The 25,296-nt window shown below is 37.2% G+C and overlaps 1 protein-coding gene across 4 annotated transcripts in view; it reads left to right on the top strand.

The window, feature by feature from the left end:
* Window positions 1-20,979, top strand: part of si:dkey-49n23.1 (semaphorin-3D) — a 62,440-nt gene extending 41,461 nt beyond the window's left edge. For all 4 annotated transcript variants that reach the window (XM_034314025.2, XM_034314026.2, XM_034314027.2 and 1 more), the window contains 15 exons: window positions 572-634; window positions 965-1,084; window positions 1,402-1,495; window positions 3,067-3,195; window positions 3,763-3,905; window positions 5,716-5,830; window positions 7,280-7,349; window positions 8,368-8,512; window positions 10,600-10,822; window positions 12,641-12,729; window positions 14,310-14,345; window positions 15,593-15,750; window positions 16,647-16,711; window positions 16,911-17,044; window positions 17,539-20,979. In XM_034314025.2, coding sequence (XP_034169916.2) covers window positions 572-634; window positions 965-1,084; window positions 1,402-1,495; window positions 3,067-3,195; window positions 3,763-3,905; window positions 5,716-5,830; window positions 7,280-7,349; window positions 8,368-8,512; window positions 10,600-10,822; window positions 12,641-12,729; window positions 14,310-14,345; window positions 15,593-15,750; window positions 16,647-16,711; window positions 16,911-17,044; window positions 17,539-17,946 — 1,992 coding nt within the window. In that variant the 3' untranslated portion in view covers window positions 17,947-20,979. The remainder of the gene's footprint in view (window positions 1-571; window positions 635-964; window positions 1,085-1,401; window positions 1,496-3,066; window positions 3,196-3,762; window positions 3,906-5,715; window positions 5,831-7,279; window positions 7,350-8,367; window positions 8,513-10,599; window positions 10,823-12,640; window positions 12,730-14,309; window positions 14,346-15,592; window positions 15,751-16,646; window positions 16,712-16,910; window positions 17,045-17,538) is intronic.
* Window positions 20,980-25,296: the final 4,317 nt, after the last annotated feature.

Here is a 25,296-nt window from a genome sequence, read left to right on the forward strand (position 1 = left end):
GGAAAAATACCAATGTTTCGTTGTCAATCACTGCTAAACTATTTTGAGAGTCAACTCTTAGCGCTATTAGTCATCTCTTTGGATTTTAAAGCAATGCAATTTCTACAATTTTTAATTTCAACTTATTTAAAAGAAGTTATATTGGGTGATTCTCCTAATGGCAGCTGTGTGCATAGGTGAGAATTGAATAAGACATGGAGGAACTAGGACTGCCCCTAAAATCACCTTTTTGGTGTATATTTATACATAGCAATCACTCTTAATTCACATTGTTACTTTCAAAATGACCTGAAGTTAAGAATAATCGATGTAATGTAAATCTGAACTTTTAGAAAGGTCGAGACTGGTGCATAGTTTCATGTAAGTTTAAAATAAAAATACATTTAAAATGGGTAACTTTGATTGAAAACACACATTTAAATTTAGTTATTAATTATTCTAATTATACAGTATGTAGTAGATTATTGTATAACAAATGAAGGCAAATTTTATTACCATACATTGCTCTGTACAAACTGTATGTTTTTTCAAAAAGCTTTGGGAAAACAGTCTCTGTCCTTACTATTTTTAGATTCATTGGCCAGCTGGAAGGGAACATACTGAACGCTGCAAACATGCAGGGAAGAATCTGTTGGTAAGTAAACTTCAAAAGGTTAATAAAGTTCAAAAAAAAAAAAAATCTTTTTTTTAATGCCATATATAGTTTATTGCCATATTCTCCTACTCTCTGACATGCACAAACAGTAATAAAGTATTATTCATTAGCCTTTGAAGGGATAATGCTAATTAAAAACCATGTAGGGAGGAAAGTTCACTGTCCTTGCCTTTGACATGTCTTTCTTCCAACATCAGAATCATCAAAGAGAGTATTGTGCAGTGATTTAAAGCTGTCAGCAGTGGTTTACGGCCACCTCATTCTGCAATCGCTCAGGCTTTAATCTGAGATGCTCTTTTATCTGCCCAGACCGACTGTGCCAATTTTGTGAGGCTCCTTCAACCATTCAACAAAACTCATGTGTATGCATGTGGAACTGGAGCGTACCACCCTAAGTGTACATACATTGACCTGGGCCACAATGTCGAGGTGAGAAAGTCACCCTTCACAAGGTACAATCTGACATTTTCCAGCTGTCTCTTTATCCTGCCTTTTTTATAATCTACTGACAGTCATGTATCATTTTGCCTTTTATGGCTTGTGACAGACCCCCAGGTGGCATGAATCAGACAACAGGACATTTAAGGGCTAAATTTAAGCATACTGCTTTTTCAATATGAACACCAACAGGAATGAATATCACTCTCAGTCACCTACTGAGAAGTATTGACCAAAAGTCTCAGCTAACAATGAAGACACTATATAGAAAGGGTTAAGAGGGTGACATGGTTGTCTTTGTCGCCTAGGAACCTGAGCTTAGACTGCTGAACAATGCTGTCGAGTCCGGGAGAGGGAAATGTCCTTTTAGTCCACATGAGTCATTCACTGCTCGACTCACTGGTAAGCATAAGTCCTAACTGAGACTGTGATGGATTTTTTTTTTTTTATCACTATTTCTACCAAGCTTGTATATCTTTTTTTGTGTTTGTAATGGAAACAGGAAATCACACCAATACTATTTAAAATTGAACAATATAAAAGTAAAAGCAGTTATGTAAATATATACACTTACTGTCCACTTTATTACATGTACTCCTGCACTGTCATACAATTATCCAATCATGCATAAAATTATCATACAATACATATAATTATCTAATCATACATAAAGTCATGCAGATACAGGGTGTAAGCTCAGAAAAACTGGACAGTTGAAAATGGGAAAAACATCATCTGGTCTTTTTGCAATCTTCATCTGTGCAGTTTCAGTGAGCCTTTGTTCACTGTAGCTTCAGATTCCTGTTCTTGTTTGTCAGACGTGGAACCTGATGCAGTCTTCTGCTCTTGGAAGCTGTCTGCCTAATAGCTTGATGTGTTTGACATGGTTTAAGATGCGTTTCTGCACACTTTCATTGTAAAGATTGGTTATTTGAGTTACCGTAGCCTTCCTCTAAGCTCAACACAGTCTGGCCATTCTCCTCTGCCGCTCATGGGATGTTTTTTTCTTTTTTAGAAACTCTAGAGACTGTTGTGCATGAAAATCCAACGAGAACAGTAGTTACTAAAATAATCACACCAGCCTGTCTGGCACCAACAACCATGCCACGGCCAGGGTCACTGAGATCACATTTTTCCCCATTCTGATGTTTGATGTGAACATTACCTGAAGCTATATAGGTTGGCTACATATATTTCAATACAAATTACCCATAAATGCATATTAATCATACATATAGACCTACAGCAATGCAAGAGTTACATTATATAGTGTTGATTTGGCATTTAAAAATATAAGTTGAGCTTTTTGCTGAAAGAAAGCATAAAAGTGTCAGTAAACCCATGAATTATATCATATTCTGATATATTTATGAACACAGATTCATATATCTAGAGTACGTCTCCTCCCATGTATGATATATTTGACTCGAGGAGCTATAGTTTATAATTCGTGCACAGCTGTATGACTAGTGTGGGAAGCTCTCAACACTGTAAGAAATAATCAGCACTGTCCTTGGCTGATGCTGTCACGGCCTATAATTTCATGGCTAATTGGTGGGATGAAAGCTGCTCGTTGTTCCACAGTCAGGAAATGAAAGTTAACCACCTGATTTATATTTTTTTGTCATTTTTTTAAACTACATAACCCCATGCTCCATGGGGAAAAGGGTACATAAACCATATGCTGCTTAATTAAAGACTGCTGCCTGGACTATGGACTTCTGTTATTATCATTCAATCGCCACTGAACCATATACTGTTTAATTAAAGACTGCTGTCTAGGCTACGGACTTCTGTTATCATTCAATCATGCATTGAAGGAGAGTCTGGAACAAGCCCAACTTCCTAATTATATAAGATCCCATAAATATGAATTAGTTTGATTAAGGATCCAGAATTCAAAGACAGGCCAATTAAGTCTGAGTTCATGTATCATATGCTTTAGGTTTCACATGTCTGTGTTTTTACTTTAGATGGAGACTTGTATGCAGGAACGTCAGTGGACTTCATGGGAAACAATGCAGCCATATTTCGTAGCTCTGTGCACACAACCAGTCAGCACTACATTCGCACTGAGGCTTATAATGACCACTGGCTCAATGGTGAGATTCAGAAGCTAATAATGCATTTCGTTTCGTTTTCATAATGCAGAGAAATTAATCTGAAACATTTGAATATATGATAACATTACAATATCTCTTTTTTTCTCATTATCTCATGAGTCATGCTTATTTTGTCACTAAATTGGGCATACAGTGCATTATGTAGGTACTACCCTATGTAAGGTTAGATAGGGTGAGCATGTAAATCATTTGGAATTCAGCAAATAAAGTTTGATAATAATATTAATGGAAAAATTCTAATATTACCTATTCAGGATTTTATTTGCTTAAGAAATCAACTCTTTTCATTTTCTGCCGTTTATGTGATACAAATGCATAGTGTAGTGGTGACCTAATGTTCAGTTTGTCTGGGGCAGTACAAAATTGTATTCCATTAATACTTTAAATGCATTCAAATACTGAAACTTTCAAGTAATTATATATAAATTGTAGTTTACTTTTATAGAAATGGAAATGTATGTAGAAACATATGTCAGTTATATCCATGAAATTGGTCAAGGCTGCATCAGAAGCACTTAAATTTTTATTATGTCTTTTCCTTCACAGAGCCAGAGTTCGTGGGCTCGTACTCCATCCCAGACACACATAGCCTAGACGATGACAAGGTCTATTTCTTCTTCAAGGAAACGGCTGTCGAGTCCAACCAGCTGGATAAGCGCATCTATAGCCGAGTGGCTAGAGTGTGCAAGGTGAGCTGGCTGGCACTGGCTGTAATTGGCTAATGAAAATGAAATGCGATCCAGAAGGGCTGAATGAATGAACGTTTTGTGCACGTCAATATAAACCGGGCACGGAAATTATGTATAAGCCTGCGAAATATCATGCCCAGAGTATTAGTGGTGTTATTTATCTTAAGAGGAATGAATAAGATGTTTGTTTGCAAGTAATAGACCTACACAGGGTTGCCAGTTTATTAAGTACACTTATCTAGTGTCTATAATATACTGGCATCTCAGTGTAATTTGGCCATACTAGCCCCTCACCAGTATAGGTTGTTTTATGTTAACTTTATCACTGAGTTGCCTTGTGTTAGTATTTTAGTACTTCTCTATTCTTAGATCTCACCTAAACCTCTGAAATAATGCCTGTTATGGTAAATAACACAAGACATTACTCACAAACACTTAATATGCCTGGCTTTGCTTTGAGAAAGTTAAAAAAAAAACAAAAAAAACTATTTTGTAGGCATTCCATCTTGGTAAACCAATTGCACTTATAACTGCAGTTTTAGGATGTATGCCAACACTTTTGAAACCATATCAGGTGGAATTCTGTGTAACCACTCACTCCTTTGAACTTAACACTGGAGCAGATGATCCAGTTGTTCTGCATATGTTCTGGGAGTGGCATCATATCAGTAAATTCAAGTCCTGCTGTGACAGCTTTTTCCACCCACATTTTGAACTTTCACTCAGCTTTCAGCCTCACTCTGCTAAACCGTATGCCTTGCATACAAAACAATAAAACTGTATGAAATGCAAGAGGTAGTGCTCTGATCCTTAATACAGTAGAACTGCAGTAGAATGTATAGTGCACTTATTCATATCTGTGTTTGTATTCATTTGGAACACATTATCTGTTCAATCCCAATAATATATTCATATTCAGTTACATTCCTATAACACAGGCTTTTATTTTAAGGTGTTCAGGCTGAAGTACAATTATAAGGCAGTGGTGCAATGAAAAAAAATCCATAATCTAGTCTTAAGTGTTTTTATTTCTCCTTCTAAGACAGATGCACATGGATGGTCCCACATTGATACCCTAAATATTGCACTTCCTAAATTGAATTGTACATATTAATACATAATCAAATAGGCAATATATGAAAGATACATCCACTAATTCAATATGACAGGATTTAGAGCTGTTTCTATGCAATACAAATTTTAACAAGAAAATGTTAGCTTTGAGTAGTGTGAGGCCACACTTCCTTCACTGGGACTGAAAGGCACAGAGGTGGAGAGTGAGTGAGAGAGAAACAGATATTGCAAAAGGAAATCCATTTGATAACATTTCTTTTCATAATAGTATAGTAGTAATAAAAAGAGCTGCATGTGTGGTATTAAGTGAGTTTAGTCAACATTGCATCAAAACATTTCTGATATGTGCTGTTTTTAATCTGCGTGGTTGTGCCATAAATATTGAGACCAGTGCACTAATTGAAACAAGTCAACTTTTACAACCCTAATTAAATTTTAATGCTGTTTTAAAGACCCTCTGTTAATATGGTATTTTAAAGCCAGCACTGGTCCATAGTATTTTTAAAGCATTTTATAGCAAAAAATATTATAAGATCAAACCTCTCACTCTGAGAGATTGTTGAACACAGTCTCTGGCTTAAGACCTTCTCAGACAGCTTGATGAATAACTCAAGCATCGGCATATGATTTATGACACTCTGAAATCCAGTTTGATCATTATATATTAACATCTGTTCATGTTACTGTTCTCATAATACATCAAATGACATGATGGTATTATGCATTTGTTTATCAGAATGACATTGGTGGGAAGCGGAGTCTGATTAATCGCTGGAGTACCTTCCTAAAGGCCAGGCTGGTCTGCTCAGTGTCAGGGCCAGGAGGCATGGACACACACTTCGATGAGCTGGGTATGCTCACACTTAAGAAATTATATATTCAGTGGTGTCTTGTAATAAAAATGAAAAACAGCAATAAAAACATAAAGGAAATATAAATTATATATTATACTTATTTCCATTCAAACATGTATACAGTGTATTTCCATTCAAACACAACAACTGTGTGTTCATGATTAAACATTTAAAATGGAAGTCTGTATTTTTCCCAGGTCAGAACAAACCTGAGATACTTTGAGCATAAGCAACAGATTTGTAGGCAAAGAGAAGTGATAAATGTTGGAAAATTGTAGAGAATGGAGTTACATATAAACTCGTACACAGAAAGGTAGGTTAGGGATCACAGAAGTGGTGTGTGTCATGTAAACAAAGCTGAGATGGATGAGAATGCAGTACAGTTTCTCTTTAATAAGACCAGATCACACCAATCCAAATTGGCAGGCAAAATCAGAATCAATAAGCCGGCTAGGGTCAGGCAATCTACAAACAGGACAAACTGGGAAAGGCTAATACACAGGCTTGGTAACGTCAGGTGCAGAGACAAAATTGAGTGTATATTTTGCAAGGTGTTGGTGAATAAGAGTCTCTTTTAAAGATTCTGTGTGTGTGTGCAATTGGGAACAGGGATGCTTCATCAAAAGTTCTGTGACTGTGAACGTGGCAGGGTGTGTGAATTCTGGGGAGTGTAGTCTGGGGCAGCCATGTTTGTAGGCTGCATTGTGTGTTGGGAAGTGGAGCTCGTTGTCTGGGTTGACCTGACAGAGAATTCAGGATTGACATGACCAGGTAGGCAGGCTGGCCCTCGATGTTGAGAGGAGCAGGTGGGGTGGTAGGCGGGATTTTTGGTGGCTAGGGATCTGGGTATAACTGGCTTCAAGTGGGAGGTGAACTGAGGGCCCCGGTCACTCACTATGTCCTACGGGATCCCAAAGTACCAGAATATGTGGCTGAAGAGCAGTTCCGCCATAGCAAAGGCGGAGGGGAGGTTAGGGAGTGGAATCAGGCATAGGAACTTTGAGAAACAGTCGATGACTATTAGGATGGTGGTGTTATCTCGGGACTCTGGCAGGTCAGTGAGGAATCGCCAGATGTGACCAGGGTGTGGGCAGTTAGGGTGTGGGGAGGGGTGAGGGCTAGGTGATGGGTTTTGCCCTCAGCTGGTCAGGGACAAAGAGCATGTTTGAGGGCATGAATGGGGAATCTGCTGCCAGGGGGTGCGTGACACATACACAGGATAAAGGCTTGATAATGTCAGGGCAGAGACAACGTGGGAAGTGGAATTTGTTGACAGGGTGAAACTGTGAAAACTTTTGAATGTGTTAGTGAAAGCTGTGTAACCTTATTTTCATTCACTTTAATACATTTCTAAAATATAGAAAACAATAGACAGGTATAGATAATTTAAATAATGTATATTATTATTATTACAATATTAAAAATATATTATTTTTGTATTTCTAGAGGATATATTTCTCTTGGAGACCAAAGAGCCACAAAATCCAGTGATATATGGAGTCTTCTCAACTTCGAGGTAAGACTCTAATGAAGAAAACTGTTATACAGACATATAGACGTTTATCAGCACTAAAGATGTGACTTCATATTCGTTTTGGAGATTAAACATTATATATATTAAATATAATTTAATCTAATTTAAACAGCAAAGTATACAATCTGGGGGAAATCTGGTGTTATTCATGTGGTATTTTGCATTTTTGGTTCTTGGATGAGCCATGGTCTTTTGAACCATGTAACTGTTGTATGAAATAAATAAATAGGAATTTAAAATTAGAAAGAAAGAAATGTCCTTCGATCAGAACAGTTAATATAGACCTAAGTAGGCAATTACATTTTTTTGTAGTTTTTGTCATGAGGTTAAAATTTTAGGAAAAAATAGGAAATACATTTTTAAAAATAGTATATATCCTGAGATTGTTAGCCATATTGAAATTAATGATACTTGAAAGCTATGTATCAGTCTTTGATTTGATCCCCTTGAATTTAATACTGGGTATTAAATACAGGGCCTGATCCCTAAAATTGTGGTAGCTGAAAGGTCATCTTAAGAACAAGGAATGCTTTGTATACTTAATTCCAGCCATCTTGTGGTATTTCCAGGTGCTCGTTATAATTGCTCCCAAAAGATTTAGATGACAAATCTGAATCATGCATTGCTGTAAATGCTGTTGCTTGGAAATGGGTAAAAAATATCTCAATGCTGTGACACTTTTGGGAAAATGGATCTGGAATAATTCCCTCTCGGCATCTCCTACATGTATGAAAGCCATATCCGTGATCATTTATGTAATTTGATTAAATCTCTTTATCCAACCACCTGACATCAGCACTCTTACGCCCTCAAAGACAACAGTTTGAGTTCAACAGTCTCCTCCTGACTCTTCCAAAACAATCTGCCTGGCTTCCCCAGAAGAGAGGGAGGTCCACAGGCCATTCAGGAAGGGTCAGAGGTGACAAGGCTCAAGGGCTTGTGTTATTCTAACTCAGCAGCAGGCCAACACTCACTTCCCCTTCTTCTCTTCTTTCAAAAGCTCTGTCTTCCGTGGCTCAGCCGTATGTGTCTACTCAATGGCGTCCATCCGAGCCGCGTTCAATGGGCCATTCGCCCACAAAGAAGGCCCTGACTACCGCTGGGTGGAATACAAAGGCAGGATCCCATATCCACGTCCAGGGACGGTGAGTCTGCTACAGGGAGATTCTGTACATGTGTCAGTGAGGGTTTTGGAAAGAACAGTGGGAGGCGAACTGAGGGCATAACTGTGAAAACAGCTGTGGGTTTTTGGTAGACAGTCGTCTAAGCCCAAACAGGGCTAAAGTAAGCAACAGCGTGGGATGAGTGAGTAATATTGACTCTACATTCATGATGTACTCAGTTTAAATCCCATAAAGCCCCAGTTGAGTTGAGCTTCATACACTAATCAAACCCTTAACCCTGGCATGCAACCATAATTCATGGTATTGCAACTTTCACCAATGTTTAGGTTCAGTTGTTCTCAGTAATATATAATGGAAAGCATGTTTTCCCTGCATGAATAACATATATAGTCCATATGATTGCATATTTTGCAGTCACAATCCTGCTGTCCATCATTCCTCACATCCCTCACGGGGGAATTATAAAAAAGCTGGTAGGTGCTTTCAGGGTCATACTTTAGGGCATTTGTTAAAGTGCTAGAGGTGTGTGCTGTTCACACATATGCTTCCCTACAGGGAAAATCTTGGCAAGGGTGTTAGCTTGACTAATTATGAGAACCGACATCGTAAAGAAACAGTGAAAGCCGTTTACCATAGATGATTTCATGGTTCTGCATAAACTCACATTCATTTTCTGAAAAGGAAAAAAAAGGTAATTTAAACTTATTTCCCAGATATTTAGATGCTGACACTTTCCAGTGCTTTGTTATGGGTGTCCACTATATTCCATGAGTTCAGTTTTCCATTATTAATATCCAGCTAGTAATAATTGTATGAGTTATGAGTAATCATGGCTTTAATCAACTATTTGGACACAGATTTCTGGACCTTGATAATTTTATAAGATTTTTGTAATCTCTTGCACTGTCACATTCAACATGGAAAAAGCGACACCCTAACAATGTGGCGGCAGAATGTAGCCTACTGTGTGTAAAAACTTGCGCTCCAAGACTGGCCAGTCATCAGTAATGATTGTTTCTCAATGGGCCTCAGAGCACTTTGGTTTTGCCCATATGTTCCATTTATTTCATTTCTTGTTGAGAGATATACAACACATATTACAGGCTCATTTAGTTATGAAATAAATGTGTGAGGTTATGTGAGAACATACACTGCTGGGCAAAAAAAATGGGCCAAGCCCAAAATGGCAAATATTAAGCTTTTAATGGTCTTAACAACAAATCATTGGTCAGAAAATTAGCAAGAATTAAACAAATGCACTCCTGAGAGCTCCTGTGCCACGATTTGCTGGTTTCCTTTTGCAGCAGTGAACTGTTTGTTTGGGGAAAAGCTAGAAACAGGGAAATTCACTTATATAGTCTTCTTGTATGCAAAGGTAAAATCATGATAATGATTAAAATTTTTTAATTATTGCTAATTTCCTGACCAATGATTTGTTGGTAAGACCAATAAAAGCTTAATATTTTACCATTTTGGGCTTGCCCAATTTCTTTTACCCAGGAGTGTATAAATACGAGGACAATTGGTTTACACTGGTAAAATGCAAACCTCATAATTTTTTACTATTCGTAATGGTGATATCAGCTTGATAGTTACAGTAACATTAGCTAACTACAAACCTAGCTGGCTAAAACAATGAAACACTTAATAGTAGCTCAATTTTAAGCTGCCGTATTGTGTAACATTACTCAGTTCAGTGTTAACTGGTTATTAATGACATAGTACTGCATAATCAGCAAGTAATGTAGAGTAGACTATATTATGTCTATCAACATTATGTCCTTTTCTTTATCTTGAGCTAGATAGAAACAACTTTTGTGATGTTCTGAAAGCATTATAAAGTAGACTATTTAGCTGGCTAACTTATAATACCTTCCAGTTATGGGGCATGATACTGCCACATCACAACATTCAAATTATAGGAAAATGATGGAATGTTTTTGACTATTTGAAGGTAACTGGCATAAATTTCAAGATAGCAAAAAGACTTTGTCAGCTGAAATTGAACTTTGGGGTTAATTGAAAGCTGATTGATCCTAGTTACAGCGATGGTTATAAATATTAGATCTCCCTAGAACACAGATAACATTCCCTTCATGTTCCCTCAGTGCCCAAGTGAGACGTACGACCCGTTGCACAAGTCTACCCGTGACTTTCCCGACGAGGTTATGAGCTTCATGAGAGGCCACCAACTAATGTGGGAGCCAGTCATGCCAATTCACAGACGGCCACTGTTTACTCACATCAGTGCCCCCTACAGGCTGAAGAAGTTGGTAGTGGATAGAGTGGATGCAGAAGATGGCCAATACAATGTTCTGCATTTGGGTACAGGTATGTTGGAGAAGTGACCAGAGTGGTCCAATTATCTATCCAATTAGTGCCTTTGAGACTTCATTCTCTTACAACTTTATTACCTTATAAATTTATAAAAATACAGGACACAATCATTCTGTAATTTACTTAGGGACTGGCAAGAAGACCAGATGGTTAATTGTAAACCAAGCCCAGTCTGACATTTCACTGATCCTTTACTCAAGGTTTACAGACCAACCCACTAGTCTCTTGATTGTCTTTGTAGAGTTTGCTTGGGATCTTCTTTGATAATCTTTCTTCTCCCATGAGTTAAAGGAAAATTTATACAAATTTCCAATTACCCCAAATGTAGTCAGTCATCCAAGAGATATTTGGTGCTTCCTTAGTAATGGCTTGGAATAACCAGGGTAATGTAGTTCATACATAATGGAAGTCTATCTCACCTTTGCTTCAGTCTTAGTTGCTTCATTTTGGCTAAAGTGAACATTCGGGTAAATCTGATTATTCACCAAACTATTTCTGTAACGGTATTTTTCTATTAATCTAAATAATTCATTTAATAACTGAATAATAAGCTGGGACAAATTATATTAATAAAGTTAATATAATATAGAAGTCAAAAAAGTGCTATGACTGAGATCCTGGAAGCAAGCAAGACCACTCTGGGGCCAGTAAACAGATCGAATGCACTAACATAAACTCTCACTGGTGTAAATAACCGATTTGTACTGCTGAATACACACCAGTTCCCCCGTGCACTACAATTTACCAAAACAATTTCTGACATTTTCTCTTTGCACAGTCCTGATACTGAGATTATGCAAGATGCTATTGCCTTGTGTGCTGAGTCTGTAAACTCTGCCATGTGTATGTGAATCATTTAAGATAAATAGAGACTTTGGGAGCATCTGTGTGCAGAGAGCATTGTTCTACGCTGAAGCCATCCAAGTCTCCCCACAGCTTGTAAAGAGAGCAGAGTAACAGCTGTTAGCCATCCGGGAGTCACGTTAATCCTCATTTAAGCTCTGTGTCACCCTATTATATTTACCTCTGCTCAGTCAAGGGGTGACAGAGTAATCGCACGGGGTGGGATGCATGTAAAAACACTACAGTGAGTGTAGGGAGACAAGGAGAAGATTAATACTGAAGATTAAGGTCAAACCGAATGCTGATGTGGCTGCAGGTGTATCAGCTATTAAATTACATGATATAAACAAACCAATATCCTGTACGATATAATCTATCTTTTTTTTATCTTGGTAAATGCAGTGAAAAATAAAAGGGTTCAAATTTACAAAAAAAATGTAAGACCATTTGTTTTGATTTAATTTTTTTGACATTTGCTTTTATAATGTAATTCTAACATCTGTTGCAAAATTCCTATCTTTATCCCTATTACTGTATTGAAAAATAAAACAACGTTTATGGGAATAGGGTCACAAAATGCCTTCCCTGCTTGAAAATTCTTCTCATGGCAGATGTGGCTGTGCACATAATTGACTAAAATTACTTTTTTGTTTCAGATTTAGAAATACCAGTAATAAGGCAAATAAGACACAATGTTTTTAATTAAGAAAGCGGTTTTTTTTCCCGTTTAATATTGTTACTCTCTCGTCGGAGAGTTTTTTCATTTCATATTTTTGTTCATTAGCAAAATGTTGGAAAATCGATTATTTTTACTATTGTTTCACCTTTTTAATAGGTTATTTTAACAGTATAAATGGTTAAATGATTGGTGTGATATATACAGTACATATTTTATGATGATGTTTATAGTTTATAGAGCCCCAGAGATCTTTATTGTCCAGCTCCCTTATAGTTGGTATCTGTTTCTAGATGACGGCAAGGTTCTGAAGGTGGTATCCATTCCCAAGGAGAACTGGGAATCTGAGGAAATAATACTGGAAGAGCTGAGTGTGTTTCAGGTAACTCAATTTTGTCATACTCTCTACACTCAATCTTATACTTTTCCTCTAGTGTCTTCATGCCATCTGTTGACCTGCCACATGATCTTTAGCTGCAGGCTCTGTCTGGTCAGTCTCCCTGCGAGAGCTCAGCTTCCCCAACTAACCTTAATAACCTTTTATAAGGAAAAACAGACCCGCCTGCTTCCTAGGGCCCTTCAGCCTACTGACCAAATCCAGGCAGTGGGAGAAAAGAGTGAACAAGTAGGCAGAAACAACAAATGACTAAAGGGGATCATCTTTGTTTACTTAGCAAATGAAAAGTGGAGATCATTTATTCAAGGCTGTAGACAGCTTGGAACATGTTGGTTTCCCCGAGGGACAAACGGGGGAAGTAAACCGAGACAAATGAGGTTTTCCTATAACCTTGGGTTCCTGGGTTAATAAGAGATGCCAAGGAAATGTGAGATAAAATGGACAAGTTAAAGACTTTTCACAAGACCAAGGTTGAGGCTCCCAAAAAGCATTGTAACACACGGGTGATTGTATGACGATAGATAGGTGAGACATTGTGCTGAAAATTATGTCACGCAAAACAAAAAAATGTTTTGGAGGAGTAGAAGTGGCTTTGATCTGGTTTTGTCTTTCACTTTAATTCCAGCTGATCTGAAATAAAGTAGCTTGTAATGTAAACATTTGTAAAGGTCCAGTTCCATAAAATTAATTGCTTACAATGTCTGGATAAGCAACTAACAATTAGAGATTAGTTTATGACTGTAAATTAGACATTGTAAAGTGGTTATGTTTTGCTTTGCAGTGGTGGTTCACGTTACCACTTTTGACTATCACCACAGTCTGTGAACTAGAGGTGTTTATACTTTTTTCATCTGGTCACTTCACTAATCAGGCCAGAAAAGGTAAATTAAATAATAATAGTAATAATAAGTATGTCCCTTTCTGACCTCTCTAGCTCTCTTTTTGGCTTGTCTCTGGTCCGATGAGCTACCTTCAGCTACATAATTTACATAAATGCATCGGATTGGATGAACTGAAACAGAGGATCTACTACATAAGCCATGCTTTTTCATGTTTTGAAAAATATAGTTTTTTTCTTACATTTATCGGCTCTGCCACAGTATCTCTTCCAGTACTCGTTTTGGTCTGCTGAAATACTTTGCTCGGTCTGCAAGTTGACGACCCCTGATTTAAGAGTATGCACCTGGCAACAAAATGACATTTTTAACCAACTTCCCAATTCCTAATATAAAGAATGAATCAGCGTTTTACAGGTAGAACAATAAACATTATTCTGTATCACATTCAGCAGACACAGGATAGTACTCTATCAGGTACCATCCTCACTAGCCATTTGTAAAAGAGAGAGTTGTTTTAAAAGTCAAGGACCATTTGCTGGCAGCACATGGAGGATAAATGAAGCAATGAGCCGGAAAAGCCTGCAACTTGCACAACAGCCCGAGATGAGCCTCTTGTTCAGTGCCAACAATGCGTGTCCTCCTTCACCTACTCCCTGAATCGGGAGGTGATTCATGTCACCATTTTAATGCATACTGACAATTTGTTTTCTTCCTTTTATCTCCTAGAGTCCTATCTTAAGCATGGAGCTCTCCACCAAGAGGGTATGTAAAGCTATTTTGTGGGTGGTCATTTAGGGTTAGCATTTAATAGTGTTTAATGACTTTCCTTCTGGGAGATAATTAACAGAAGGAGAACCTTCAATCCAGAAGCAAGTGCTCATGCAGTGAAACCGGTTCTTTTTAAAGCTATAATTTAGCTCCTTTTAGTAGACTTTCTAAATTAGGTTTCCCTAGATAACATGAGCTGTTGCTCTAATTATAAACTGCAGTTATCATCCTTGTTTTGTCTTCTCATGGAATGTAGTCTATATTTGTACAGATTTATACATATACACTATATGTACAAAAAAGTATGTGGACACCTGACCATCACAGCCATATGTGGCCCTTCCCCAAATTGTTGGAAGCACACAGTTGTATAGGATGGCTTTGTATGCTGTCGCATTACAATTTCCCATTAACTGGAACTAAGGAGTTGAGCCCAATCATGGGCCTGCATGACAATACCACAGTACAGAAAGTGAGGTCCATGAAGACATGGTTTGCCAGTGTTGGAGTGAAAGAACTCGAGTGGCCTGGACAGAGCCCTGACCTCATCCCCACTAAACACCTTTGGGATGAACTGGAACTCCAACTGTGTTCCAGGCCTTCTCACCCAACATCAGTGCGTAACCTCCCTAATGGTCTTGTGGTTGAATGAGCAAATCCCCACAGCCATGCTCCAAAATCTAGCAGAAAGCCTTCCCAGAAGAGTGAAGGTTATTATAACAGCAAACAAGAGACTAAATCAGGAATGGGATGCTCAAAAAGCACATGTGGGTGTGATGGTCAGGTGTCCACAAAATTATAGTGTATTTTACACCATATAGTGTATTTTCCAGCTCTTCTCTGTGATAAGGCTGACATTATTGGATTGTGAATTTATGTATAGTACATTACAATAGTGTGGCATATGCAAACATAAAGTTGGGCTTTATACCAGTAGCTGTTCTTAGAATAAAAAATTTAATAAGTCTGTGAGATAACACTAATTTGATTGCCATTCCTTCTAAAGGGAAGACAGTATGGATATAAGGTGATACAACCTCATCAATTATTTTGTGATCCATGATTGTTACTCTGTGATTGTGAGATTATTAGACCAGATTTCAGTTTGTTGAAGATTGTTTTGGGCAGCAAATCTGTCAGGGATGGAGGCAGAAAAACTCAAAGATACTTCCAAGATAGAAGTAGGCATAATAGGATGCAGGTAAAACTAACCCGCTCCCCCCCCCCCCTTTTTTTTTCAGCAAGCTCTATTTGTGAGCAGTGCAGATGCGGTGGCTCGGTTGCCCCTGCAACGATGTGAGCTCTATGGGAAGGCCTGTGCTGACTGCTGCCTGGCCCGGGATCCTTATTGCGCCTGGGACGGCACCACCTGCACCACTTATTTCCCAACTAACAAGAGGTATCTTTCTCTTTGGCACCCATCTGGCATCTGTTTATGCACACTGACAAAATGCAGTGTATTGTATGCTGTGTCATAATGTTTACCTATTATTTTTATTTCTGAATACAAACTCTTTGAACTCACATAGTGAAACTGTGCCAGAGGCAGATATATAGCTATGCTGTGTTCAGTCAAATATGTGTTGTTTATGTGCAACTGTTTACTTTACGGCAACGATGGAAAGCAGCCAGTTTTGTTATGGGGGATGTAAGAATTTGGCATGCTGCTGTTTTATATGGATATGATCCTCCAGGCACAGCTGGATTCATGAGTAAGGAAGCTATAATGAAGTCTGTGCACCCAATAAAACAACTTGATTGTTCTATGCCAGGAGTGTTAGTGTGGGCCTAGTTATGTGTTAAATTGAGAGTTACAGTACACTACTTTCCATCTGTTAGTAAGACCTTATGTTCCTATTTATACAGGGATTGATAAAGAGTTGTATTTCTTCCCAGAGTGGTATCTATTGCATTAAAATGTCAAAACATAGCAATCAGTTGGAAGCCACACAAGTAAATTTCACTGACATGATTGTACATGATATGAGTGCTTGTAAGATAATGCATGAGGAATGAAAAGCTGTATAGAGAATGTTGATGCTAGTGAAAGAAGTGAATCTCTGTGTGATTTTTTTATTTATGCAAGCATGTTTTTTTTTTAATTTTGTCTTTTAATGTCAGACATTTTTTGTAACATCAGTCTTGTTTTTGCTACCTCTGGCTTTTACTATTAAAACAATCTTCACACTCAGATTAGTTAGATACATAGATAAGTTCTACTACACATTGCAAGTGAACTTGGTGACTAAAATCCTCAATAGCCATATCTAACAGCTTCACACTTGCCTTTTCCAGACGTTCCCGCCGACAGGATGTGAGGTACGGCGACCCATGGAGCCAGTGTCAGGATCTGGGAGATGGTAGTAACTCTAAAACTTTGCTCTATCCTCAACTTTGTGACAGTATAGGCATCTTAATATGTCATCAAACATTCTTTGTATACAAAACTAAGCAAAGTAGTAGAGTAGACATTTCATTTAGCTGTTAATTTACTGGCATTTGATGATATTTTTGTTTGCCATAATAATAGTAATATAATGTACCTGAAATCCTTTGCAGGTTCTGAGGAAATTGAGCTGAAGGTGGTTTATGGAGTAGAGAACAACTCAACCTTCCTGGAGTGCAGGCCTCCTTCACCACAAGCGACAGTCAAATGGATCATGCAGCAAAGACACAGCCAGAGCACTAAAGAGGTCAGGATGAACGCACACAACACTGCCTCTTTCTGTGGAAATATTAGCAGGTTGAGAATCATTTGTAAGCTAGTTCAAGTCTAGCAAGAGATGCAACACGCTGATTAAATTGCCTGTAACTGTCCCTATGTTCAATGATTTCAGACATAATGTAAATGTACAGTGGGACAGAAATGATGATCTACCTTTCAGCAAGTGTTTTACTGCTATACATACTTTTAGATCTACTACATATTTAATAAGAAATAATTAGCACTTGGGTGGCCTGGGAAAACACTTCACAAATTTGACATTTCTACTAAATAATCTGAAGACTACAGGTTTTCCTGAACTAAAATACATTTCTCTTTTGCATTTATCTCAACCAGAAGTGTGAAATTCACTGTCACTTTAGTAAATTGTAAATTTAACCCTAACTTGTCTTTGTTTTTTAAAAGTATCTTTATTATTACATTGTAGAAATTATAACAGCTAGATTACATTTTCTTCCTCAGCTGCTCCCTGGTGAAGACATCATCCTCACAAAACGAGGTCTCCTCCTGCAGCAGATAACTTCCTCAAACGCTGGGCTCTACTTGTGCACAGCTCATGAGCACTCATTTTCTCGCACGCTAGCTCGCTACGAGCTGCACGTCATCTCTGAGCAGCATGTATCAAATACACGCAGCACTCATCACTCTGACCCCAAAGTGGGTGGCAACTATGCACCATCCTCGCTGAGCTACAAGGAGCTGCATCTGATCGGCGTTAGTGGTCTAACAGCAGATGAGTACTGCGAGCAGCTGTGGTACCGCGAGAAACGGAGACAGCAGAAACTGCGCACACTAAAGTGGAAGCAGACAGCCGAGAACCGCAAGGCTCGAGTTCGGCGGCAAAATCCACCGATCGAGCCACTCCACTGAAACCAGAGGAACAGACATTTGAGAAAAACAAAAAGACATTTGGGTTTGTCTTGGGAGAACAACATACCGTTCTAGAATTAGCCACATTAGCCTTGTTGCTGTTGATTACTAAAGGAATCCAGATTACAAAACCCCCAAAGAAATAAATGTTGGTGACCTATTGTTTAGAATTCTAAACAACATTCTCTTGTTAGGAAAAATTATCTTTTGGAATCACAAAAATGCATAGAATTATACATGAGTATATGAGGATATAATTAAGAGCAACTGAGCGAGAGGCAAAGCTGAGAAAAAAAAACCTTTGAATGGTTAGATGAAAGATTTCATTACGAGTGAGCATAAACACATTTTTGGCCAGAGATCTGTTCTGTCGCTGTGCCTTAAGCAATGCATTAATCAGTATCAGGGGTGGACAAATCATAAATTCATTTGCAAGCCCACTGGGTAAGGGAATGCATCAATGTGCTCACTCAGGACCATGTTGTGATTCCTGAAAATGCTGCACTTAATATCCCAATCAAATGTAAAAGACATAAAGACATGCACTGAACAAAAAAGTCAGATATTATCCTGAATCGATATCTTAGGAGCAGGGAATCAAGAAAAAGAATCAAATGTTCTGTTAGCTAGTCAAATTTAAATTCAAGAAATTTAACCCAAATGTGTTGCAGCCTGGGAAAGCCCTTAACACTGTGACATTTTGATGTTTTCTACCACATATATCTTTGTGAAAATTACAGGCTTATCTAATGACTTGTTCACTGTGTGAGAACATCAAACTTGGCTAGCGAAGTTTTAGACAACTGTTTTTGTCACCGCATTCATTAAACAGACTCCTTACCCAATGTGATCTTTGGACAAAGAAAGGCTAGGCAAGTTTTAAAAAAATCATTTTGATGGAATATTTTTTCATCAATGTTATAGACAGAAAAAACCCCAATGAGACACCAGACAGGTTTTCAGAGACCATCTCACATATATTATGAGCTATTAATACTGAAAGGGTAATATAAATGACTAATACAAATAGTTCATATTAACAGCTAGAAGACATCCTTGAACACATTGCTTGTCTATCAAGCAATTATGAATAGAAGAAAAATGATAGTCTTGACACAGCTATAGTATTCATTTTTTTCTTTAAGCATTGTTTGATTTGTATTATTTCGTAGTGAATGGTTACACCATATGTTGTGGGCCAGACTGATGGTCGTGAGAATCACTGGAACATGTTGCAGTGCATTGTTAGTTCAGGATTTTTCAGAATGGTGTTCAATTGCACTTAATGAAATCCAGAAGAATGTGGTTCACTAATTACAGGGCTGGTTAGTAATATCTGTGCCTTCATCACAGCAAGTAGCATTGCCGCCCGCAGCTCCAAGTTTCCTAGTTGTATTCTGAGCTCAGGTTGCTGTCTGTGTGGAGTTTGACACTGAAAATGTTCTCCTGTTGTTCTCCGGGTGGTCCAGTTTCCTCCCTTCTCACTTCACTTCCTGGCAAAACCTGTGAAACTTTAAAAAAAAGGCCACGGCTCTGGTTCCTAAGGGGCAGTGACATTGCTAATGGGCTAATTCTGAAGTAAATTAACAATCATCCAGGCTGCGTGAAACAAACTGTCATTCAAATATGAACCTGCTTCCTATAGATTTAACATTTCCAAGATTCATATATCAGTATGTTATGAACTTTTGAAATACAGAATGTCTGATCTGACCAAAGCAAGAGTCTCTGGAGGAAGCTCTGTATACCTCTTAAGCACACCAGGATGTTCTTTTCTTGCCAGGAAAACCGTCTTTCCCATGAACAATCTTAAATAGGTCTCTGTTGTGTTTGTGGATACACTGAGCAGAAATTACATGTCATAAGAAACTGTGTAAGTCTTGCTAATACGGTTGTGGTACCAGTTAGCATGGTCTCATTTGAGCTCTGTTAGCCTTCATTCACCACTAGCAACATGTATCCTTTTCATGGTTAAGTAGTGTTTAGCCTCTCATACTGTAATGATCATTTACTGAACTGCGGTGTGCTGGAAGAGGCTCATTGTTCCATTTTGGGCCACACGTTTGCACGGAAGGAACATCAAAGTATGGAAGCATCTGGGAGAAATGAGCATGAAGTATAGTGGACAGAATTTAAAAAAAAAAAAGCCAATCTGAGTTTTGTCTCTACTCAGGAAGATGGCTTCCAGGTTGACTGGACCATGGTAAGAGGGATTTCTTTCTTCTCATCTTGACAGGCTAATAGGAAAGAAGTGTCCAAACTGGCCTGATTTTTGGAAGATAAACCAAAGCAAAACAACATGGATGGCTTCAGCAAATATGTGATAGATTATAGAAATTGGTACATCATATAAACTATGTTTAATCTTTAATCATATATCTGCATTTTACATTCCAATGTTTTTACTGTGTGTCCACAATAAGAGGTATAATATAAAGACTTTATATTTAATAACAAATTTACTCAAGCAGTTCATTGTACTTTTTGTGCTGAGCAAAATATGCATCATGTTATGGTCATTTTATTTGTACGGTGTATATGTTGTGCTAATAAGTTAAAAATTCACCCAGTGTGTGGTATTGAACAATACGTTTACGTGTCATAACACTGAGCGGATGGAGACTCAAGATGTTTTGTGCAACTGTAACAGTGTGGTTGTTCATTTCCATCTGGTGTTCATTTTTACTCTGGTTTGCATCATTAATATAATTTTTCCAAAAAATCTTGCTTGACGTATTTTATTAGATCACAACCAGTGACCTCTTGAGAAAGCTGAATGTGTGCCATCATTATTGAATCTATTTCATGAAGCTATTTCATTTCATTAACAATATAATTTATGGTTTATGTTTCACTTTACAAGACTATAAGGTCACTATGCTTGGATCAGACAAATCTTTTGATGAAATGACTTTTCACTTTTCTGCCATCACCTAAAATTACACATTTATTTCATTGTGTACAGATTTTTTTTCTAAATCTTTTTGTATAAACTAATATTTGTGTGAAATCAATTAAAATACATTTAATGTACATGTTTGTTAGCATATTTTTTGCATCCTCTGAGCTTAGAATGTTGTTCTTGTTCTTCTTCTTCTTTCGGCTGCTCCCTTTAGGGGTCATTACAGCGGATCATTGGTCCGAGATTTGACTTGGCACAGTTTTTACGCCAGATGCCCTTCCTCATGCAACCCTCCCCAGTTTTATCCAGGCTTGGGACCAGCACTGGGAGTGCACTGTCATGTGCAACCCCAGTGCCTGGGGACGGTTCTCTGGCCAGGAATCGAAACCAGGCCGTAGCGGTGAGAGCGCCGTGGCCTAACCACTAGTCCTCCAGGGACCCCTGAGCTTGTATAGAATAACAAATTATAATACATATTCTGTTTAGTGTTTAAAGCACTAATGTCACTTATTAAATTTCTTTACAATGTAAGATTAAATGTGTTGGAGCTCAAATTGCAAACACAATCTCTCTCCACTGTTCTAAGAGAATTCTAAAGCTATGACCATGCAAACATGCTAGAAGATAATTTAACCATTTTTATTTGGTAATTTTTATTTTTATTATATTAATTAATTAATTTTTATCTTTTGGCCCCAATTGTGTTTTCGGTCCATTACTCAGACATTTCCCAATGTCTGTGAGTGAAATAAAATGTTAGAAAAATGAAAGAAAACGTCATGCTGGACATGCACACTGGGTTTCTGAACCAACTTTTACATCATTTCTGCCATTTTCAATTGTTTTGACAATATGGACATAAAACACACTTTATTGCATGTTCCAGCATAGTTCCAAAGAAATACATTACAATAAGATTTGCCATTTTGGAATTGTGAAGATCACATGACAATCGCATGTCAAAAGCTACATTTTTAGATTTGTTTTGTTTTCAGATTTATCCACTTTGCGTGGATTTGAAAAGATGTTTTAGTGTGGTCAGGAGGGCAAAACGAATAAGATAAGATGCTCATGAATAAGACAAATAAGACAATTGTTTGCATTAGTGTGGACTAGGCCTAAAACAACTAAGAACTACTGCAACAGGCAGAGCTTTTTGAACTGACAGTCAGCATGATTGACAGGCAAATAGAGATGCCTCTTTGTCCTGATTGGTTGAATGTTGGTGGTCCAGATTGATTAATATGTTTTTTAAGCTGCCAGAATATGATGAGTGCTTTGCCAAATATTACAAATAGTCTCTCACTCTACTTTTAACAAACAAACTGATTTTTGTGGCAATCCAGAGTATCAGAACTCACGCCAGCTCTCTTGTTTAGTTGTATCTCACTAAATGTACAAAAGTGGGCCTTGAGCAAGATTCTGTCATCAGAGGCAGATCCAGGGGCAGTACCACAAGGGCATTGGCCCCAGATGAAATCTGATTGGCCCCTGACGTGCTCCTGTTTTGTCACTTGTCGCTTCAGAGCATTTCAATGGCTCAATTTTGAAAGATTCGCAAACGTCACAGTTCATTTGATTTCACGGCAAAATCCATTTCAAACGCTTCTTCTACCTTGATACCGGTGCTGCAGTGCACCCACAAACAGAAAGCCCCAGGCTAATGTGACCAACCAACAACACAGTTTTTATCAACCACTCAAGCTTCATGGTAAGTTACGATTCAACACGTTAATAAATAAACTCAGTCCGGTAGGTTATATAAAGTTATAATGGATGGTATCTTTTTTTTTATTAGCTCCATTACTGTTGCATATATATGAAATATTCTCAGAGGTGTTACCCAATTATGATAAAATTTAAAATGAGTGTATTTTTGCAAACAACACTTTTCTGTTAGTGGCCATTAATTTCAATTAAGACATAAAGAAGATGCCTTTATTTGTCACATATACAGTGAAATTAGTTTTTCTTCACATATCCTAGCTTTGCTAGGAAGCTGGGGTCAGACAGGATGCAGCACCCCTGGAGCAGAAAGGGTTAAGGGCCTGGCTCAAGGGCCCAACAATGGGAGCTTGGCAGTACTGGGGCTTGAACTTCTGATCAGTAACCCTAAAGCTTAACCACTGAGCCAACAAAGAACTGCTGAGGGCTGTTGGGATGGCCCTGTGTAATTTGAAAGTTGCTCTGTATAAACGTGCCAAATAAACTCACAGGCCTGTATATATAAAACTAGTAAATTAGCACAAATAAAGCACAGAACAGTATTCAAACCGGGGGAAGCAGTTAGAAATTAAAACATCCTGGCACAAAATGGTTCAAATGATCCCCTTTATTTAATTAAAAAAATGGCTGCCTAACCATATTCAGCTTAATTGCACATTGCCCCCTGCTGTTTCACTGTTTCACCTTCAGCCATTGCCACTTATGAAAATATATATATACACTATATACTAATTTACCTTTAAAATATATATATATATATATATATATATATATATATATATATATATATATTTTTTTTTTTTTTTTTAAAGGTAAATTAGTAAAGTACATAAGTTTTTCCAAAAGAGAATGCCATCTACAAATATGTTTTATAATTGTGACAATTATCAGCTTACAAATAAATCTTTAAGTTTCTTAATAATAATATTGGCCAGTGGTGGAAACATGTCCACAACTTCTGCATTAGAGAAAAATCACATTTTAACCCAAGTATGCGTTTATGTGCAGCATTGCTGTTGGTGTAATTCTTTTTCTCTGATTATATACACTCCTGGGCAAAAAAATGGGCCCAAAATGGCAAAATATTAAGCTTTTAATGGCGTTAACAACAAATTATTGGTCAGGAAATTATTCCAGAATATATTTTTGGAAAATTTTGTACACCCAGACATGCGTTAGTTTGAATTTTTCATCAAACATTTTAATAATTAGCATGATTTTACCTTTGCATACAAGAAGACTCTACAAGTGAATTTCCCTGCTTCTAGCTTTTCCCCAAACAGTTCACTGCAGCAAAAGTAAACCAGCAAATGGCGGCACAGGAGCTCTCAGGAGTGCATTTGCAAATTAATTCTTGCAAATTATCTGACCAATAATTTGTTGTTAAGACCATTAAAAAGCTTAATATTTGCCATTTTGGGCTTGGCCCTTTTTTTTTTTGCCCAGAAGTGTACACTGCATGACTATTTAGTCAAGATTTACAGTCAACATCAATGTTCATTATGCTTTTCCATGTAAACTCTAAATTCATTTATTAAACTCCAAATAGGCAATGAAATTATGCTATTAAACACTATTTATTTATAAATCATTTGAGCATGAGAAAATCTGCATTTACTATTTTGATATCTTCCTTCATGGCAGCAATAAATAATAAGATTCATAGCCTATCTGAGCAGTCTACCATGAAATGAGACTGAAATATAAACAGCCTATGTTGGTGCAATTTCTATTTCTTCAAACCAAAATGATGTGGATGAATGTGAATTACTGTCTCTATGGCAACGTTACATTAAATAGTGATGTGTTATCGATTCTTTCTTATTGATCGACTTGAACGTATTGGACGAATCAAATAGATTTTTTCCCCAAACACATTAAAATAAGAACAATCCTACAAGATAAACATATTTTTCTTGCCAAACGTATTTATTAAACCAAATGTATTTAGGCTTCCCTCCTGAAAAAAAAAAAAAATCACAGAAATTCTAATGGTTTCCACTACAAATACCATTACAAACCATCAGCTAACCATTAAAACCATTACCATTACCATTATTCGTCCTTAATGGTATCCACTAGACATAACATACCGCCACTATAAGGCAACAAATGACCAGTAGAGACCATTACAGTTTCCATTAAAACCAATATAATTCCCATTATAACTATTAAAAACATTACAAATTCTCTGAGGGTTTCTATTGTTTTTTTTTGTTTTTTTCAGGTTCTAGAGAGTTTTACATTACAGGGTGCTCAATTTTTCTTAGCAAGTAAATATTTTGAATCCGTTCACAAGAATCGGTTCATCACAGTGAATCATTCTGCCATTTGTTTCATTAAGACGTTCTCTAATGTTCATTAATATTAGTTTGGGAGACTGTTCCATTAGAGCATCCCCAAATATTACTGTATATAATATATATGTACCCATATATACAGAAATATATGTATATTTAATATATTTAAGCCTATATTTAAAAAAATAATACAATAATACAAGAAAAAGAAAAACAATAACTACGTATACAAGATATTTACACTTTCATAGGGAGAGAAATTCCAATTTTAATGGAAAACGGATGAATTAGATCCATTTGCAAAGCACTGGAAAACTCAAACATCTTTAGAATTATTCTAAACATCTTTAGAATTATTATTATTATATCTGCCTCTGCAAAATACAACCTTCAAGAATTTATTATTTTACAAAATGGCCACGA

Source organism: Pangasianodon hypophthalmus, chromosome 20, assembly GCF_027358585.1.
Source record: "Pangasianodon hypophthalmus isolate fPanHyp1 chromosome 20, fPanHyp1.pri, whole genome shotgun sequence".
Taxonomy (NCBI): Eukaryota; Metazoa; Chordata; class Actinopteri; order Siluriformes; family Pangasiidae; genus Pangasianodon; species Pangasianodon hypophthalmus.